Genomic DNA, 21,506 nt, shown 5'->3' on the forward strand with positions numbered 1-21,506 from the left:
TATATTCCCTTTTTCCCTCCCATGTTCTTCCTCTCCACCACCCTCATCCACTCCCAAATAAACAGCCTGTCCCTGTTTATTCTTTTCCCATTGGACTCAATTTTGCTGATTTTACTTCCTTATTTGGTATTTGTGATATTCTTGCCCTGGTAATTTCTGCCTTGGTTAGCAATTCCATTAAGCTAGTTCCCCCATTGATGCTGTTTCTAAGGTTGCTATCTTTTTAGTGTAGCCTCAAGTCAAGGTTAGCCATCTGCATATATATTTCTTCCTTTTTGCTATCTGTAATGCCTTGTGATTTCTCATGTTGTTATCTTTTGAGTGTAGCTACAGGTCACATTTGACCATCTGCACGCACACCCTAACACCCAGAAACCAGCCTGGTGAAACTGCTGGTGGAAGCACCTGCTCCTTGATCTGCTTAGTCTGAATTACCAGAAAGACCATCCTCGGAGCCAGTGACAGCTAGAACTTGACTGAAACATCATGCTTAGCCTTCTGCTTTCTGCCTACACTTCCCCTCTTAATAAGACCACAAAATATGTGCACATATTCCAGGCCTGTTGCTGCATCTTTGGCATATAGCTCCGTATTTCTTGCTTGATTGCCTTCCCCTGGTGGTCCTGAGTAGGAAACAGTCATTAATTCTTTTCTCCAGGACCACACAATGATCTGGTTTCTGGTGACTTCTCTTCTTCCCTACCTAATCTTTCCCTTGAGCTTATTTACTGGCCATGGGGGGAAACTTTCTCAAAAAGAGTCAGTTATTATGGGCAGGCTGTCTTCTCTGGGACTGTTCATATCCCATTTACCCAGATTACGTTAGAGACAACTCAACAGTGAAAAGCATTTAGTTGAATGGGAATGGGAATGACTCATTAAAAGCATCTGAGGTCTATGCCAGAATTTTTACTGGGAAGATGCTCTTCCTCTAGACTGAAAGAAAGGAAGAATTCAGAGGTTGTGTGCTCCACCTGACTGGCTTAATTCAGGAGAACACTCTAAGACATCCTCCTGACATCATACAAGGTCACGTGTAAAAGTTTCCTTTTAATACAAAGGCCAAAAAACAATTAGGTATCACCATGGAATTGTATCTTGCAGTTTTTCCCAATTACTTGCTAATGAATAGTAAGAAGTAGAAAAATGCCATGTCTAATGCCAAAAGCAGTTGCTGCTGCTGCTGCTGCCACTCACCTGCAATCTGTATCTTCCTGCATGGGCACTGCAGCCTACACATGCAGTAGCAGGGCATTAGAGATTTTTTTTTTTCCTAAGGTAGACATAAAATAATGCAATCATAAAGAAAAATTGTAGACTAAGTAAAAAGATGATATATCTAAAAAGATGATATATCTAGTTTCATTTATCTAGCTAGTGTCAGCTTACATTTGTCTGCCACAAGACCACCATGCCACATTGCAGCCTTCAAGACACTGCCTGCAAACTAAGCAAGTGAAAATATAATGATAATTATTAGAATTAAATTTCTCTGTCCACAATAAAATGCATCTCCTCCAAGATTCAGGTGATGCTTGATATGTCATAAGACATAGCACCATGCTAAGTAAAAGAACTATACAGCACTTTCTCCTGTAAAAAAGAGAATTTACACCTTGAACCTCATGATTTGTTTCTTATTGGCAGTTCAGTAGGAAAGTAGGTAATACTCAAGATAAAAGAGATGATTCTTTGAGTTCTGGTTTGAACTAAATCCAAATTTTGAATGAGTGTAGTTTTTTTAATGTTTGGCATGGTCCACCACTTCTAGAAATGAAAATCTGTAGCAAGTTGATCATATTGTCAAAATAACAATGCTATGCAAATAGGATTTCTGTTTGGTTACAATATGAGAGATGAGCAGAGATTGTCCTTTAAGCTGTCCTCTCAGGCAAAAACAGCCCCTATGAAATTTAGCTTAGGCTAGGACTTTATCAGAGAAAGAGATTTAACAAATCACTTGGTAATTGTATTTAGAAGACCAAAATATGACTTTAGGATTGCTTCATCACGTGTTCTTTTTTTAAATGTAGCTTGTCTGCCCTGACTCAATTACAATTCTTTTTCTGTCAAATATTTTGCTTTTGGTACAAATAGCTGAAAAGAATTTTCAGAAATTCCCATGGCTTTTTATTAAGCACTTAGTATTCCTAGGATCTTCTGAAAAATCCATCTGCTATGCAAATTAATACCTAAGAATAATTTCTGAATGGATATTCATAGAGTTCAGAAAAACAATTAGCATGTGCTTACCTTCCACTGATTTCAGTAGGTTATAGATTTTTACTTGACTGCTTTATACAATGAAGAATGGTTTCCTGAACTGAAGCTGTACTTATTACAACTCAGAATATCAGTACATTGGTTGCTTATTAACAGATTTGAGTTTTCTTTGCTCTTTTCCCCACCTCTCTCTGAGTTTAAATCTCAGTGATGGAAAATACTTTTGTTCATTTAAGTATTTCTCAAGCACAGTCCACAGGATTGTAGGATGAGATGACTTTTTTTCTCAGTTGTTTTTGGGAGTGTGTGTCGCTGATGACTCTTTGTGTGCTGTACCCTAGTGCACCTGGTGGACATTTGGAATGTGATAGAAGCGTTGCGAGAAAATGCCCTTAACAACCTGGATCCCAACATAGAACTGAATGTGGCTCGCCTCGAAGCTGTGATTTCAACTATTTTCTACCAGCTCAACAAACGGATGCCAACTACCCACCAGATCAATGTGGAGCAGTCTATCAGCTTACTGCTCAACTTTTTGCTAGCAGCCTTTGATCCGTAAGTTTCTGTGCTTCCTTCCTTTCCTGACTGGTGAAAGGATTTTACTAGCTCTGGAAATATCTTTGAAAAACAGTTGAACAAGCTAAAATTTCTGACCCAAATAATGAACATGTGAATAGTTCTAACTAGAGACAGAAACTAAAATTAAGAACCTCTATTTTCACTTCTGTTGAGCCAAAGTCAGAACAACTCTGTTTTCATCTAGTTACTCAGACTTGTTCCAGGTGTTATTGAAGAACAGTTATCTACAGAAACAAATTTACTTCCACTTCTAATCTGCGTTGTTACTAATTGACATACCAGTGGCTGACACCACTGCAATGGTTCTGTAGCAGTGACATGGGTTAATAACTCAATATTTTGAGACAACTTACTTTCCTTCAAATTCTTGCAGCTGTAAGCAATTTTTTTCTGGCTCTTACCAGTGCAGCATAGTTTCAAGTCCATGGCAGAAACAGGGTAAAGATCTGGAGTTGGCAGTGAAATTCATGTTGTATATTACTGCATGGTACCTGTATTACAAAAAGGATGAGTTTAAGATAGAGTGACCTACTTACCTTTCAAGGATACCATGTATACATATTAGTGTTACTGAATACATAGACATCAGCCTATATTTGAAATCTGCAAAACCAGATAATTGAGAACAATGGTTAAGTCTGAAAGATGCAAATTACCTATTGCCTTTTTATGGCCTATATTTTGAAAATTCACCAGCTGAAAACATTGGCCATGAAGCATTAAAATAAAGATCCTTCCCTTCTCCCCTTCTCTCTTTCCTGTCCCCTCGTTTGATGGACTTCTTGCTTGGTATTGTGCACCTTTCAGAGAGAGATCAACCGGGCCGGCTTAGTCGCCATGGCAACAGCCGAGCAAAAAGGTAGTGGTTCCACATGAGAGGGCTGCAGAGGCACCCTGTGCCTGCCTGCAGCCTCCCCTCCAGCCCCTCAGAGGGGAAAAAAAAAGAAGTCAGTCACTTGTGAAACTGTAGCCTTCAGGAATATTTTTTATCACCTCAAGGGCAGTAAAACAAGGAACAGGCATTTTAATTTATACAGTTGTGGCTGTGACAAGAACACTAAAGGACAAGGAAAATGGCTAGACACATGCATTGGTACATGCTGCAAGCAAACTGCTTCCTGACGGAGAGGCACAGGGAAAGACCTAGGACCACAGTGGCAAGATTTGTGATAACAGGCTTGCATTGTAGCTCACTGTACCAGGGGTAAAAATGTCAGCTAGACGCCAAGGCTACTTACAGCAAAAGGGAGAAAAAGATTTTACTCCTCTGTGCTGAAATAGTGAATATACTTAAAAGGGGAAGGTTTTGCTTTCCCTGAAAACATCAAATGCTCTGCATTTTGTGACCTATTTCTGGGCCCTCGTCAGAAACTGCTGGGGGTGAGGAGAACGTAACTCTCGCTCAGTTCTCCGAGCAGCTCCTCCGTCTGACTCGCTGCCTCTGAGCTGGGTGCACAGCATGCCTTTCCTAGAAGGACAGAGACACCCTAAGGAGCCCCAAGAAGAGGCCTTCAGCTTTGGTATCCTATCCGTGATAGGAACAGGATGTTTATCACTGTTTTAAATGCATCATATTGGTTGAGTTGAGATTCAACTGGGTTGAGATTCAGGTCCAGTCTAAGAAATCTAAGTTCACATGTCTATGTGTGAGCTATGTGTCTATATTCTCTTTATAGTCAAAGAAAACTTACTCGGTATAGTCTGTTGAGCCCAGGGAGCGATTCAGCTTATCAACAGAGCTTGTCTGCTCCCTTGGCTTCGTGGAGATTGGTATCAACTAGATATCTCTTGATTATAATGGGATGTTGGCCACCTATCACAAATACAGACATATCAGTGTCTGATTTTCAAACAGTATCTGAGTCCCATCATTAGTATGATCCAGATAATCTATGTTTTGGGTCAGGTGTTTGTTTAGCATGCAGCCCAGACCACTGATGGTCCAGATTTCCCACTATCTGAGCAGGATTGCTCCTACATGCTAGAGGGGATAATGTGAGAGCTGTCTTGGATCTAAACAGATCTGACATCTCTGCTTCCTGTGTGGCTACTTTCCTGCTGCTCCCTGCAGTAGAAAAGAAAGGTCCTTCTCTGCTGAAGGCTACAAGTCAGTAGAGGAATGAGCAAGGTCTTTTCTTGTATTCCCAAGCTCACAGAGAAGCAAATATTGCATATAGGGGAAAACAGGCATGGAAGAGAGAGGCTGAAGTTTTTTTCTCATTTTCGCTTCCCCATTTAGAGAAACTGGGCAGTTAAACTAAGTTGCCTGCACTCTTTTGAAAGATGAGAACTCTGATGAAAAAAAAAAAGGGGGTTACTTTGTACGCACTAAAATCACAATATTCACTCCTAAAATAATCCTGTTATCTCTCCTGTTTCTTAACTTTGTGTTTTCAGCAAATGGTTGACTTCTCAAAACATGCTATCCAAGGCTTCCAGGATGTTACTGAAGAATTATTTTTTCTGTTTATTAATGAATGTTAAGATGATCACATTTGATTTTATAAATTCAACCAGACAACAACAACAACAAAAAACTCAAAATCATGAAAAATTAAAAACGGTTTTCTAAGGCCAAACCAGCATAATAGCTCTTCAGTATAAATGAGAAGGCTGTTCTAAGTGATCACAGACTTTTTTTCACATTTGTGGCTATGCAGTGATGCCTGCTTCTGCTGTACCACAGGCAGTTCCCCAAAAGATTGTTGTTTTTTATGTCCCATTTGAAATACAAAGGGGGTAACAGACACAGAGTGGAGAAGTGTTTTTTGGACTTAGACTTTCTTATATGAAAGGACTACAAGGGTGAAGTTAATATGTGATTTAAACTCTAATCGGCCTACCACCCTCTCATTTTTGTAGCTCTTGTTAATAGATACTGCCCTGAGTGTCCTGTGCTGGCAATCTGTCTGCTAGTAATAGGCTGAAGATCCTCCAAGCTTTAAACAGAGCTTCTTCCTTCTTCCATTTATAGCCCACTGAAAACCTGGAAGGTTTCTCTGCTCTCTGGCAAGGAGTATTTCCCTAGGCCTGAAATACAGTTATCTTCTCAAGAGCTAGCACCTGGCTACTAAAACTTAGAGGAATCACAGTGCAATGCCATGGCATATGGGCCAGCCTGCTCACTGTCCTGAAAATTCATCCCAACTTTAGGAAACCCAGATTTTTTCAAGGCGTTGGGGATTCCTTAGACCTTCAGATAACTATATCTCCCTGCTGCTCAGCCCTGAAGAGAGGAAGAAATGGGGAGGTATCACGTGACTTTGGGTGTGGTGCTCCACTCTAGCCTTCATGCTAAACCAAAATGCAACCTTATAAAACTGAAAGTTAATAATATAAAATTCATGAACAGAAATGCCATTCCCGTTAATTTGCTGTTAGTATATGGAAATTTCTGTCACACAGCAGAAGAGCCTAATAGAAAAAAACAAACAGTGAACAGAGTGAGAAGGTTGGGCTTTCAAGAAGCTGGACAAAAACGTGCCTAATTTACATGTTTAGCTGCACATGTGGGCAATAGCTTTCACTCCAAGGAGTAAGATTATTAACTGGGGTTGTGAGATTACAGCATACTTCCTTCACACAATTACATATAGCAAGATGGCAAGTACAAACCTCTGAAAATTTCAGCCCAGGCCTTTGTCAAAGCCTAGCTAGTTGACTAGGTGGAGTATCAGCCTCATCTAGTGAAGCAGGTCCTCAAAAGGCTTGTTTTAAACAGACTGTAAATATTCTGTGCTAGATCATCTCACTCACTATCGCAGTACCACTACTCTTGCCACAAAGTTTAACTGACAAGGAGATAACAGCTAATTTTCCCTGTCGCTTGACATACTTGTGTTAAAAATGGAGCTGTGAGCTCTGGACTATGAAACTCACAAAATCTAAATGCCAGGACTTGACTTCTACAAAGAAAAGATGAAATATTCATGCCATTTTTTAATCAAATGTGCATTAGAATCATACTGAAGTCAAAGTGTAAAGATGTTCAGTACCTGTCTTAGAAGTGACTTCTTGTTTGTCTGCCTATTTGGAGCTGTGGAACGTTTAATTCCCTCTCTTCTCCATCTTTGCTGCTCATTGGAAGTGATACAGTCCAGCTGGCCTCTAAGAAAGAAGTCCTGCAAAAAGTGCATTTCAGAGATTTGTTTTTACACATTTCACTCTGCTAAATGAAAGAGTTCTGCTTGATTCCAATAATTTCCTTACCAAAACATGTTTGTAAAAATGGGATTTTTTATTTATAGCCTCTGACAATTCAGAGTTCCTTGCCGTAATTTAGGTGGGTGGTAGGAGTCCCACAAGTAACCAAAGAAATTCTGTTACTTTTGGAAAAGATAACATAACTTAAAGAGCTGGGGGAGCACCAGGGAAAACTTTATACTTCATGCCTAGTTAATGAGAAAAGTTGTATTTTCTCAGTGCCCATTTAATGGGACATGTTAGCTACTTGTACAGATATGATGATATCTCTTTATAGCTTTCCCCACCAGGTTTTCCCTTACAGCTGTCTCAGTATGAGAATTGCTAGAAATCTTTACAAGTGCCAGTGTCATTCGGTACCACTCTTATTGCTGAACTAAAAGGCTACATATTCAAGCCCTAAATTTAGACTTAGCCTTAGCTGGTCTATGGATTCTATCAGGCAATCTATAGGGCTTCCTTGCTCTGGAGAGAGGCTGTCTATCTCCATAGGCATACACTTAAAGAGGAAACTGTCTGCTCTGCTCTAATGTCTGAAATCATGTATTATTTTTTGCCCTTTCTTTCTTTTTGTCCCAAGCAGCAGGAGATAACCTTAGTGGCCCAGCCACCATTCCCTTTTCTAAGTACTCTGTCCCATGTTGTTGCTAAGTACGTATCAACTTCAAGATCAGTATGAGAGGTGTTATATAAAACCAAAATACTTTCTGTCCTCTCCTATTTCCACAAGTGAAATTTATATCTCTTTGCATTAGCCAGCCTAAAGCCTCACTCAGGGAGCACTGAGTTCAATAGAAAACTGCATGCTGCTGTCAGCCACAGCATCTGCATCTGCTTTTATGCAGCAGCACTTCAGTAAAGCAGCCCGAGTACTGCCCATCAAGGAGATCTGTAGAGCTTAGCAGTAGCTTAGGGCATTTCTGGATCCAAGCGATATTGGAAAGTCTTAGGCCTCAGTATCCTGCCTATTCATCAGTCATATATATTTATACATGCATGTGGGTATATGTATGCACACACACATGCATACACATATATTTCAGGAGACCAATTGAATTTATACTGGCTTTAGTGATGGTTTTATGAATACAAATGACTGATACCAAGTACAGTGTCAAAACTAATCAACTCAAACTGAGAGATTGAAGAGATAAATGAAATCTTCACTATTTCTATTCCTTTGTTCCGCAACTTGTTTGAATGTGGGAAAAAACAATGGCTCTGGGGTGGAAAGCTGAAGGTGAGTTGATGTGTCTGCCATTCAAGAATATAATCCTGTTAGTAAATGTAACTAAACCTACTGGGATAAATATCTAAATCTGAAGCACTTCCACATGGGCTTAAATTCTTCATCTAGTTCTTTCATTGCTTCTTAATAATGCAGTTGCTTCCACTGAGCATTTATTTTTCTGAACTCTAATAACTCTTTTAAAAGCCAGTAAAAACCTCATGATATACACTGAGTGCAGAAAAATTCCCAAAGATCTAAAGGGTATCATGCACAAAAAGAACACAAAAGGGCCAAATTCTCAGCCATAGCTACAGCATTACTAAGTGCCAGTTTGCACAAATGAGAATCTAGCCAATGAAGAATGGAAATACAAGAGATTGAAATAGATTCTGAGGTATTTATATTGTGATTTTAGTCTTATGATGTCAGTCAAAGACAACACAACGTAATGAAAAAGAAAATGTGCACCAAGCCCGGCATTGAAGAACATAGTAAAGATTTATTTCTTAAATACTGAAGCAGTGAGTTTATTTCTTTCTGTCTGCATCTCTAGTTGATATTCTGACAAACAGCAGAATTTTAAATGCATATAAAAATATTTAGAATGAATATTTAGAATCATGTATTACGCTGAGCTGGAACTAAATCCAATTCACTGAACTGTAAACACTATTAGCTAGCCAAGCTTAGGGAACTGACTCATTTTGTAAAGTCTGAGTGACTTACAGTGAATATAGCAGTGAAGCATGTAGCATGCTTTAATATAACCAAATGAATATACCATTCATGTCTACTACATATGCTACTGTGTTAGTCTGGTTTGGGGTAAGCAGAGAGATACAGTCAAAGGCTCTGTGTCTTTCCAGAATCAGTTATCTTTTTGTCCTGATCAGATGCAATATTTTTCGTTAAAATTCTGAGTGACAAGCAACAGAGTAATTTCATAAATATTGATGGACAGCTAAATTTCCATATATTGCTGTTGCCGGTGCAGTTAGAGAATCTTATGCAAGAGATAATTATATCTATTTTAATAGGAAATCCCTTATAAATATAATGTCCCCTAATAGAATAGAGCCTGAAGGTCACAGAAAATGTATAACTTTTTGCCTCTATGGCATACTCTTGTGTGTATTTGAGGTTTAATAATGTTATTCATTTTAGGTTGAAAGGTTTAATAACATTATTCATTGTCAGTTGAAAATAGCAGACATGCAAGCCAGAAGAGGGCCAGGCATAGCCACAGTTTGACTAAACTGGGGACAAGACTCTTCTGCATGTCACAGCAAACACCCTTTGCTTATTCTGGATGCAGGTTCATTGCCCAGTTTTCAAAAAAATTCTTGCTAAAGTTCATTGAAGTCGTGTATCATTTAAAAGGCAACTGTTGGGACTTATTAAGGGGTACAATAGCCAGCTTGTGCAATCATGTGATCCTCTTCTGCTTTTTTCATTTTTTTCCCCAGAGTGTTGATTTTTGCACTCATTTGCAATCTTCTAGGAACAGAAGATACACAATGCACTTAGGATAGGGAGGCCATGATTGTGACAGGTGCCTTTCAGTGCTGCTATAGCACAAACAGCAGGAATACTAATCATCTCAATGCATAATGAGTTAAGGAGTTTAATACTGAGATTCATATACATCAATACATCTGGTCTGAAATCTTCACAGCGCAATGTGCTGATGTGCTGTATGTTCCCACAAAACAAACTTTGATTTTAAAGGTCTTATATCTTCATATGTGAATCCACATATAGTGTGCATTACAATATGTCATGTCAGTGATGTACACTTTAAATGGAATGCTGTCTTTATTACAAAATATGACTACTTTCTACTGTTGAACAGGGAAGGACATGGTAAAATTTCTGTTTTTGCTGTCAAAATGGCCTTGGCGACTCTTTGTGGAGGAAAGATCATGGACAAATTAAGATGTAAGTCTTCTGGGGGGCATATTTACCTGCTAATCATTGTTGTACTTGGAGAGATAACAGTACAGGTAGGAAAACAGGGAAATAGAGTAAGTTATAGTTTCATAGCTGGGTTTGGGATCTGAGCTAGCTACACCTCCAAGTAAGTCCAGCTAATTGTTTGACTGAGCTTCATAACAGACTTTATAGTTCTGAAGACCAGTCACATATATTCTAGTTCTGATTAGTGAAAATTTGATTTTTTTCTTTGGGGTGATTCATGATACAGTCAGATACCTCAAATGTTCAACATCGTGAAGCATCATTTAGCAATTTCTTCAAACTTTTTTTAATAATATCTCTCTCATTTCACACTTAAAAGTACAGTATTATTATGTACTATTTATATTTCTTTCCCTAAGGCACAAATTAATTCCATGTATTTTGCAGAATGGCTTCTCCTTTCACAGGATCTGTTCCTAGTTCCCAAATGGCCAAGACAAAGTCTAGTTGGAGCAGCATTTTTCTGTTTAGTGCTATGATGTCTCTAGCTCAGGTCCAGAACACCGTTTTCCAGACTTTTTGACCAAAGGATTAATGTCAACCTTCAGCTTCCTCTGAGCCTTCTACCACAGCCAGAGGAAATTAAGTTTACAAACTGTTGTTGATTAGAGTTGACAAGTAGAGATTCCCAGATGCTAATTTAGGCTTCCAGGTTTGGTGCCCTTTTTTAGTATATTATTTCTAGATAGCTATTCAAATACAGAATGGCTGTAAATGAACACAGTTTGTTCCCTAGGACAATTTAAGAATAAGGAGCAGGGTCTGTCCAGTGGAAGACTGGAGTATGATGCTGATTTTCTGTTAGTGGTTCCAGGGTCCTGCCCTTAGAACAGCCGTTGCAGGTTCATGGAAAGGAAGCTGTTGCCATCACAGCTTGAAAAATGATAAATGTCCCTTTGTCTGTGATCCCCTGCCGAGTTTAGGAACCTTTTAAATAAGGTGAAAAGTGAAGGCTGAGAAAGGAGAAACACGCATCTCTGAAGTAATAAAACTTTGGGGTATTTTTATAAGTGAACAAAAAAACAAAAAAGGCTAATGGGTCAAATAATGCATTTCAAAGATCTTCAGTTTCTTGGGTGTCCAGAACAATAAATAAGTTTTTGAACTCACTGGCAAGATTTAGATGTGGTAAACTGGCAATAGGCAAAAAGTTGATGTTGCATATCTTGTCAAATCAGATCCCCCTTGTCTGATTAAATTATTTTAAATTATTAAATTATTAAATTAAATTATTTAAAATTTAAATTAAATTATTGCCTCATGCATTAGACTTCACTTAAAAAGAATGACCACACACAGTGGAGGAAACAGGGATATTTTAATGCCAAAATAAGCTACTTTCTTATATGTATCATTCTCTTTGGTTTCTGTTAAGTGGGGTTAAATTAAAGGTAGTACTGGATGTTTCCATAAGCAGAAATTGTTTATCACTTTTGGTTCAAGTCAATGTTACTGAATTTAAGAGCAAACCTGTAGCTCAGACTGAAGTAGCTTTCTCCTTTTCTTGTCTTTTTCTCTCTCAGATATTTTCTCAATGATTTCAGACTCCAGTGGAGTGATGGTTTATGGCAGATACGACATGTTTCTGCGGGAGGTTCTCAAACTGCCCACTGCTGTTTTCGAAGGGCCTTCATTTGGTTATACTGAGCAATCAGCAAAATCCTGTTTCTCGCAACAGGTAAAGAGAGAGCAAACATCCTAGACAGTGGTTGTCAGTCACACCTCTAAGCAAACTGCGGCCCTCTCCCTGTCTTACACATACATGCATATTCACCCAGGAAATGCATGGGTGGGTGGAGGGGAGATTCACTTTTCTAACCTCTGGCACATAGGTTAGTTAGGTACGTGTGCTAGGAAGCTAGTCTCTGTAGGATTCCCTATATAATTATTTGAGAGAGAGGGGTTTAGCCAAAAAGTGATTCAGAACAGGAACCCAATTTAGATGTTCCTGAATTAGGGAGCCTGAAGAGACTAACCTCCTAATTTAAACACCTACATTAGATTCTTACATTTAGGTGATGTGAATTCCTCAGGGCATGCAATCCTTCAATGCAACTAGTTGTTGTTGTTACAGCACAAATTAGACTTTAACTTCACCATATTAAGCCCAGCTCTCACCAAAAATCAAGCTACATTGTTCAAATGAGGTGTTACACACACGGGAAGTTTGGCAATGAATGGAAAATTCTCTCTTAAACCTTTACTGAAAATGAAAGTCAGTAGGCAATGCAATCATCTCCCAAATAATTTTAAGTAGTAGTGCTTGCATATTTGAAGATAATCTTGTTTCACAGAGGCAGATTTAAGCCACCACTTCATATTTTTTTGAAGAATTTACATAGTGAAATGACTTTTGGTAGTTTCATGTTAAAATAATAAAACAGTGCTCTGGCTTGGCAGCAGAGCATTTGAGCCTTGAACATTAGACATGGTATTATTAAAGATCAGAAAGCAATTTCTCCTTCTTTCTTGGAAAATGTCATTCAGGCTTCAATTTCTATCTAGGCAGCCGTCAAAAATGGTGCTTTCCTTGACCTTTTATCCAAATGACAGCAAACCAGATATATGAAGTTGTTTTAAGAAACAAATAGTTTCGAAACAGGCACTAGAGGGTTTCATTCACAGTCTCCATTTAAAGCTAATTAGAGCTAGGTTTCTGATTGATGTAGGTACACAGTGTATTTACAAAGAAGCCAGTTTGCATCTGTAGTCAGCCAAGCACTTTTGTAAATCTAGACTAATATTTCACTTACTTACATTCACTTAATTTAATTCTCATATTTTGCTGCACCAGGCATGAACTAGAGTTTTGAAATGAAACTCTAAACAACATACCCCTATGACACTGTGATAAATGATACCCACAGAGTCTTAGTCGCACCTTAGGTCATTCAGTCTTTCATATCATGCTTAGCATTATCAAAAATTGATACCTTGGGATAAGTTTGACACTTCCTATGTTGTTCTAAGCATTCATGAAATTCAAGTATTCCAATGGAGTTCTTTGGTCAGATAAAATAGAAACAAATATTACACATCTCTGAGTATAGGATTTTTCCTTACATTATTAACATGTGATTTTCCAGTCCAGTTTTTAAAGTTTCAAGTGAGGGAATTTTTTTCGGTTTGCATTAGGTTGTACATCCAAAAGATCTTACTATTAACATGTTCCTCCTGATTTCTAATACATTTTTTTTGTCTTTATTGTTTCCATTTCTTTATAGTTTTAAGCCTCAAAATATCACTTTCCGGGCAAACTTGTTCATTTCAGTGTAGCATAGTGTCTAAAAAATGTGATTAGGTTGAACGATTCATCTGGAAAAAGATGTGTAACAGATTATTGGTACTGTGGTTATCCATGGAAACACTTATGCATCTGCTTTTAAACCTAGACCCTGCCTTCCCTAGCACAGAACGTTCGGGCATATTTCTGACTGAATACACATACTCTGCTGTGTAAATGAGGCCTCTCACACAAGTCCATGAATCACCTTTTTTTGTTCAGTACTTCAGTGCATTTTGAGTCAGTCTGGATCTAGTCAGTGTCCCCCATGGAGTGAAAGGGGGAGTGAGCAGGTTGCTCAGGTATCCCCTTTTGTTTGCTCTCAGTGTGCATCACTTTTGCCTACCAGAAGCCTTTCAGCCCGCTAGTATGTAGATTCCTCAATTTTCAGGAAGAAAAATTTCTGTGAATGATTTTCTGCTCAGGATGTCAAATCTCTTTCAATTTGCATTCCATTTGCAGAAATGTTTGGTTGTTTTGCATTGCACTGATTTATTTGATTAAACCATGTGTTTTCCTCTGTCTTTGAACCACTACTAGAGGGAATGGCTGTTCAAAATAGAAATGACAATGTTTCCTCATAAGCAAATTTATGGAACAGAAATGCCAGAACAAGTGATTTAACGTTTCAGAATACAGATCTGGGGCTCAAAAAGGAGTTTTATAGCCACCATTTTCCCCCATGGGTAGAATTAATGTGATATTATATTGCCTTCATACTAAAAAGTGTTATTATAATAGAAAACACTTTCTTTCTCTTTTTTTATCCCAAGCTAAAAAGATAGACACTAACTTCATTTTGTTATCACTTGGCTAAGTGTTGTTCCACAAACCCAGACTCCATCTGCATGCAGCATATATTTAGAAAACAGCTTTCAGTTTCAACTTCCCAGCAGCTGATAAAAAGCTGCGGGAGGAAAATATGCCTTTTATAATGTATGGAAATTGCTCTGCTGGTGTCCTTTTAAGGGACACTGCTCTCTCTAATCCATAAAATCAGTGACCACCAAAGGAGTTTGGCCATAAAGCTGTCAGGAAAGCCAAGTTGCTTTATTTAGTGCAAATAAGGTTTTAAATTATAGCTGCATTCAAAAGCTAATCCATTGTGGAAAAGCTGTCTTGTCTCCCCATTGCTTGTTCAGAGCAGTTCTGTGCCAACTTCAAGAGCAGAGAGAAGACTTTGGGCTACTCTTTGCAATATGGGACATTGGATGACCCTCCTTTCCTAATTTTAGTTTTGCCTTTTCTCCTTCAGTTTTCAGTTCTGCTGCAGACAACACTGACATTTGCTGATGGCATTGGTCAGCAAAGCCATGCCAAACATCCACTGTAGATCTCCATCAGAAAGATCCTTTTCTGTGAGCTGATACTTATAGCATAGGATTCTTATTAGGGAAATGTTTATCCACTCTCCAAAGATGGGAAGACCATTCATATCATAAGCAGATGGTAGCTATTCTGATACTACATTGACACAGGCTGATTTGTGGGACTGGTACAGCTTTGATTACTCTTACAGGACTACGTGTTTGGGCTTTCATACTGCAGGTTTTGTGGGAAAAGGTAATATTTCAGTGAGACCTAAAGCTCATATTCTGGCTATTTCTGTTCATTAAAGAATCAAGAACACTGATCATCGCAACTAGTCTGAAGTGTTTTCTCTTAAGGGCAGAAATTTGTATATATTTCCCAATATCCTGCAATATTTCAACCGTGAAACTGTTACAGAGTGAGATGTTGTCCAGTGATCCCTCCATGTGTAAGAGCAATGATTTTCTTTGCATCTGGCTGCAATTGTATATAAATGCTGGAAATCTCTACCTGGAAATCTCAGCTCTTAAAAGCACTCCACAACACACAGAGATGATACATGTTACTGCATAGCTGCTGTTTTTCTTTCTTATGGGGTAACCACAGTGCTTTAGCAAGTTAAAACAGTATCTTATGCAATCAATCAGATATAAAAATTTAGCAGTTCCTCTGGATATGAGGATGCTACTTAAATATTTATGTCTATAAAGTATATCTGTGGGCATTCTCAACAGGGCTCAATATTTTTGTATCTTAATTTCAGCTGCTGGTTTCTTAAGGACTCTCCGTCCTTGACCAACTGATAACTGTGTAGTTTAGTAAACACTATGTAGCCAGTATATCACACAGGAAAGAGCAAGTATTTATGGTGGACATATCAGGACAAAATATCACATATATGTCTCAAAAACAACTGCAGTAAAATTTGTGATGACTTTTTCCAGACTTCTAAGAAACTTAAGCTCTTAGATTCCACATTTAAAATCAACAGGGATATTTTAGAGTTGAAATCTCTTTGAAAGACAATGGGGCATAGACTTTTAAGTGCTTAAGGGTACAGACAGGTCATGAACAGTCAAGTCAGCTGCAGTCCCTGAGTGTATGCAAATGCTTACAATGTCCCACAGTCAGAGCTCACCCATGACCAGTTACCATGGTTCAACAGACAACCAGTAGTTTCTTAAATCACACTAACTCATTCTTCTGTGATGGTCTGTCCATACCCTACATTGTTTCTGAAATTATACCCCCTTGTCATTTTTTTCTTTCATTTTCTCTGTTGGAGTAGTATCAGTCATTGTTTGTAGGGCTTTTCATTTGAAAATTGACAATACATAGTAATGCCTATATGCACATGTATTTGTTATTTGGTACTCAAAACATTTAAGAACCTGAAAAGTTGAATGTGAGCATTATTCACAAAGGATCTTTAGGCAATGACTTTTTTAGAAGAGAATCTTGAAGTGAATAAGAACTAGGTGTCACTGTCCCAGCCTCATGACAAGGACTGCTAGTCAGTCCTCATTAATATACTTTGTAACTATTAAAAATAGTGTGTAAACTCTTTGGTAATATCAATTGTTCTTTTTAGTAAATCAGGGTTACAAGTAAACAGTATCTGAAGCATGTTCCCAAGTGTTTTTATAAGAACAAGCTAAAATCATTTTGATATGTCTGATTACTAATGTTTTGTGCATGTTTGTTTGCTTATTTGAGCAGAAAAAAGTCACATTAAACACTTTCTTGGATACTCTCATGTCTGATCCCCCGCCACAGTGTCTAGTGTGGTTACCACTTCTGCATCGACTGGCAAATGTTGAAAATGGTAAGTAACAGCTGCTGCCCAAGAAAGTAAGAGTTACAGCAGTAAAGTTTTTTGCAATGATTTTCTCACTCTGTGGGTGATTTTGTAGGAGCTACTATACTGCGGTCATTGAATCCATATGCCATTTTTAAAGTCAGCAGTAAAACATATAAAGAATCCTGTTGGTGATTCAGCCAGGAACATGGCTTATTTTTTTCTGTGCTCAAGAAATTATCCTGACCATGTCCTCTCCTCCTGTGTTCTGGATAAGCAAAGAGTGATAGGACTCAATCCATCCACACACTTACATTTGGTAAACAATCAAGCCACAACTTTTATTAGCTATGACATATGGCAGTGGAGAAGGAACAGCTTGGCAGTTTCCGTTCATGCAATATACTTGGCAGGAGAAGTCCAGCGCAGTGTAAAACAGTAGCCAAAAGGTCCTTAAGCTTACACTGCCAGACAATATACTCAGAAAAGGAGCAAGGAAGCTCCAGATTCCTCCTTATCTTTTGCTTGTGTGGAGGATAAGGACTCGACTGTCTCTTTCTGCTCAAGTACTTTCCCCAAAATGAGTAGATCTCCTATTTTAAGATAGGAAGGGAGCACATGGTGCAGATTGCATGTCCATGGACAGTAACATCTTTCTCAGCCTTGCAACTTCTTCTTGAGCACCTTGGGAAAAGTAAGCTCACAAACTCATGATTGTAGAGGCCCTCCAGCCAAACCCTTCAGGTACTGTCTCTGTAGAGGATGTAGACCATGTTACCACACTGAAACTGCAGGGGCAGAGCTAGAAAACCTCTGGATCTCATTGCAGTGTGTGGCTACCAAATTGCAAACTCTGTATAGTTCCCCACGTAGTTCTGGAAGAGTTCCCTGGCACCAAACCAGCCTGCTTCTGCTGTCCAGAAAGGACCAGCATTGCCAATACTGAATAGAAAAAAATGACAATACGTGAATCCTTATTGTCTTGTTCAGCTGGGTGTACTTGTTCCTAATGTGACATTTCTTGCTCATAATCATTAGGAGGAAATGGTGCTGACAATCATTATTCCAACACTGTATATCTAGAAAAAGGACAGAGGACATTTATACAGAAAATGTTAAAAATATTAATTTAGAAATATAAATAGATTTCTTTACAACAAACAATTTTGCCGCCCTGTTTTTTGCCTCAGAGGTTGTGTAAGCTTGTGTAAGATGCTTGTTGAATATTCCTGGCTTGTTACTCCCTTGAAGGTTTACCTCTAGCATAACTGAAGCTTTGGGACACTGTAGGGAAAAAGAAGTGGGGAGGCAGGAGGCAGAAAATGTCATATATGCTCACACTTGGAGAATAAAAATATTTATACTGTACTACCAACAAGAATATGGGGCTATATAGGAAAGTGGGGGTGCCCAGCTATTTTTTTGGTGCTGCAAGCAGAAGGAGGAAGTTGTATTCGTGTACCAAATCACCACTGCAGTTAGAGGCAACAAGGCGGGTAGGATGATGTTGCCACGTCCTTTTTGTCTACAGTCCCAGCTATCAATCCCACCTTCCTCAAGCTCTTGTCATCCACCCCTGTCCCGCACCAGCTTTCCACCATTTCCCACCCCTTTGTGCTGCAAAATGCTGGCAGGGAAATATAAACCTGACACACTGCACTTACCACAAATCCTCCCAGATGGAGCCCTAAGACAGAAAAACAGAACATGCCCGAGAGAAACAAGATGTACAGTACCCCTTGGTAAATTTGGTACGTGCTGTAGTGAGGAGAGAGGAAGAGAAAGGGCAGTATTGCCGGGAAAGTGGTTCAAAATGTTGTGGTTGGTGGAAGAAGTCACTGAGCCTTAATGTGCTCAGTCATTTGAATCCTCATTATTATCTGCTTCTGAGTGGAATAAAGAACAAGACCAGCTTGGTCCCTGCTATGGACCAATTTTCAAATGTAGGCATCCAAAGCTACATTTGTAAATCCATGTCTAGATACCTAAATGCTGTCAGTTGTACAGATGAGCCACAGGTAATTAGAAGAGACGACTATATGAAAATGTATAAAATACATTTTGTGCTTCTGATAATCAGACACCCGAGTTTGACTTTTACTCTGAGGCTCGTTGCTTCAGCTGCTCGCGGTACAGCCAAACTCCCCGCAGTGATACAGCTGAAAGGCTGAGGTGGATTTTCTCAGTTATGTATTTCCTCTGTAGTGTATTCAGTTAAACACTGTTTAAACACATTTTTTTGCTGCTGTACAGAGGCGGTGGAGGCGTCAGTTCAGATGATCAAGGGTTCGGGGCCCAATGTAGTAACATTGCTGGTAGCTCAGAGAGGGTTCCTCGCGGACCGGTCGAGCTCGCGCAGGGAAATCTCCGTGGGTCGGAGCTGCAACTGGCACTCGTTGTCGAAAGTTGCTGTAAAGGAGGAAGGGGTTCGCTCTCCGTTTGGGGCTTGTTCTTGAGACACTTCCCTGCGGTGCCTCGGGCCAGCCTGACTGTGCGACATCTCTCCGGTGCAGTCTTCCACCCCGTTGAGTGCTCGTACTGCCACAGCGAGAGCATGATGGGCTTTCGCTACCGGTGCCAGCAGTGCCACAATTACCAGCTCTGTCAGGACTGCTTCTGGAGAGGACACGCCGGCGGTTCCCACAGCAACCAGCACCAGATGAAAGAGTACACGTCATGGGTAAGGGCCGGCTCGCGCCTCGCTGCGCACCGCGTTCACCCCGGCAGGCACGAGGAGCCTGCGGCCGGGCCCGGGGCCTCTGCGCGCGGAGCAGGCAGGATAGAGCGGAGGTGGGAAGCGGCTGTCCTGAGGGCGGCTTGGAGGCGCCAGCAGTCCGGCCACGCAGCGGAGGCCGTGCTCACAGTAAGTTTTGCTCTCGGCAGGGCGCGCGGTGGAGCAACGCTCGGCCTGCGGCCGGCGCTCTCTGCGTGGTGCACTGCTGGCTGCACGCGAATGGCGCGACGAACGCTTAACACGCGTTCGTCAGCATTTCCAGTTGAGTGGCTGCAGCATATGCGTAGCATTTGGTACGGGCCTGGCACGGTAAACTTGAGCGTGGTCGCAGAACCATCGCGGTGTTTACTGCAGGGAAAACCACATGTCAGCGCTTCTCGTTGTTAAACAAAATAATTCAACACTTTTGCTAAGCTGACAGAAAAGCACCAACAACTACCTCAGCCTTCTCAGAAGAGCGCTAAGCGCCCCATGCATGGGAGCAAACTCCCCACAGAAGCCCTCGGTCACTGGGAAACCCCATCCTCCAGGGTCCGAAGCTAGAGACTGTCAGCAGAGAAACTCCCAAATATGACAAAAGTATATGGTTATAAAAAAGAGCATGATGCATGCAGCCAAAACTCGTGTGCCTACAGGGCTTTGTGTGTATTTTCTAACAAAGTCCCCAAGCTTGCCACACGCAGTCGCAGCCCTGAGCCTTTCAACATCTGCCTTTCCATTGCTGGGGCAGGCAAGGGTTAAATTTAAGTGGTTTGCTCTGTATGCCTGTCACATGGCCCTGCACTGCCTCCTAGCAGTTCTGGGTCTGTGAATGTGTTAGTGGGTCCTAATCGCTTCTTGTTGCATAGACATGGCTGACTTGAGTGTAGTCTCTGAATAGGGAGGTGCCCACTACACAGCTCTTATTCCACCCTAATAGCAATGTGTGCTGCAAAATCATTTCTTGCTGTAGCAAGAGAGCTGTAATTATAGGCAGGAAATCATTTCAAAACTTAGGATTTCTGCTCAGCAAAAGCCAAAACGTGACTGCATGCCTAGCGGTTCCAAATGTTTTGTTGTCGGAAACAAATGTTTTTCGTCAAGTTTGAAATTGCATTTCTATAGTGCTATTAGCATTTGTTCAAAACAGGTTAGCATTCTGCATAAAGCTCCTGTTTCGAGCTTCACATGCAGGTTGAAGGTGTTCATGTACACAGTGGAATTCAACTGATCTGTATTCAGAGTGAAATTGCATTTATAGTGAAAAAGAGAGAAAGCCTGAATTTTACATATTTAGATTGGAATTCTGTAATAGAAATATTCCGTTATTATCTTGATTACAGTAATAACTTTGTGGGATGCGTGTGTGCATCTATAATACCATTCCTGCTAAGTTCTAAAAATATTTTAACATTTCAGCACATTGAGCTGTATTTTGGGGGAGGATACAGCGTAAGAATCATTAGCCTCTGTTTTACTGGTGGAGAAGCTGAATCACAGAGAGGTGTGTTGAATTCCCTGGGAATCTCTCACAGAGCCTGGAAGAGATCCCAGCTCTCCGAGCCCTGTGTAGTTGCAGGATCACCCTTCCTTAGAAAAGGACCTGTGATTGGGAAGATGGCTTCTTTATTAATGTGTTCAACTGTAAAGAATGTCAAAACAAAACTAGAGAGCAAAAAATGGTGATTTTTGTTTAGACTTGCCCTGTTGGAAGATTTGAGGCTGAAAAGCATGCTTTTTGCACAGAGCCTCTCAGGTTTTTGGTATCAATGGAAGTATTTCAGCCTCTTTTTGCTTGCTGTTGCCATGCCGGTGCAATTCAGGCCACGCTGTGTCTGAAATTTCCCTGTCCCTGTTGCTTTCCCCAGCGTAGTGGGGGCCAGGGCTTCTAGGGGAGACAAGAGGGGAGCTTTGGATCAACAGTTAATGAGTACAGGACACTGAGGAAGGAAATACTAGTGAGGAGGGAAGACTATAACAGCCTTGTATCTGGCCCATAACTGGAAAGGAAACAGTGTCTCGTGCAGTATATCTATATGGACAGGCACAAATTTCTTCAGCTTGCACTCTAAGCTGGCGAGTTGCACTCAAGTCAGCTCCAGTCCAGAAGACATTAACTCTGTGCCATCCTTCACTATTCAATATTACCCAAGTTATGGCATTGCAAAGAACCCATGGCAAACTGCAT

General features: G+C 40.1%; 1 protein-coding gene across 2 annotated transcripts in view; it reads left to right on the top strand.

Annotated features, from left to right (window-relative positions):
- The window catches only part of DTNA (dystrobrevin alpha), a 92,135-nt gene that overhangs the window by 22,867 nt on the left and 47,762 nt on the right, over positions 1-21,506 (top strand). For both annotated transcript variants that reach the window (XM_013954712.2, XM_067292318.1), the window contains exons 3-7: positions 2,565-2,778; positions 10,089-10,174; positions 11,737-11,891; positions 16,527-16,632; positions 19,119-19,285. In XM_013954712.2, coding sequence (XP_013810166.1) covers positions 2,565-2,778; positions 10,089-10,174; positions 11,737-11,891; positions 16,527-16,632; positions 19,119-19,285 — 728 coding nt within the window. The remainder of the gene's footprint in view (positions 1-2,564; positions 2,779-10,088; positions 10,175-11,736; positions 11,892-16,526; positions 16,633-19,118; positions 19,286-21,506) is intronic.

Source organism: Apteryx mantelli, chromosome 2 (assembly GCF_036417845.1).
Source record: "Apteryx mantelli isolate bAptMan1 chromosome 2, bAptMan1.hap1, whole genome shotgun sequence".
NCBI classification, from domain to species: Eukaryota; Metazoa; Chordata; class Aves; order Apterygiformes; family Apterygidae; genus Apteryx; species Apteryx mantelli.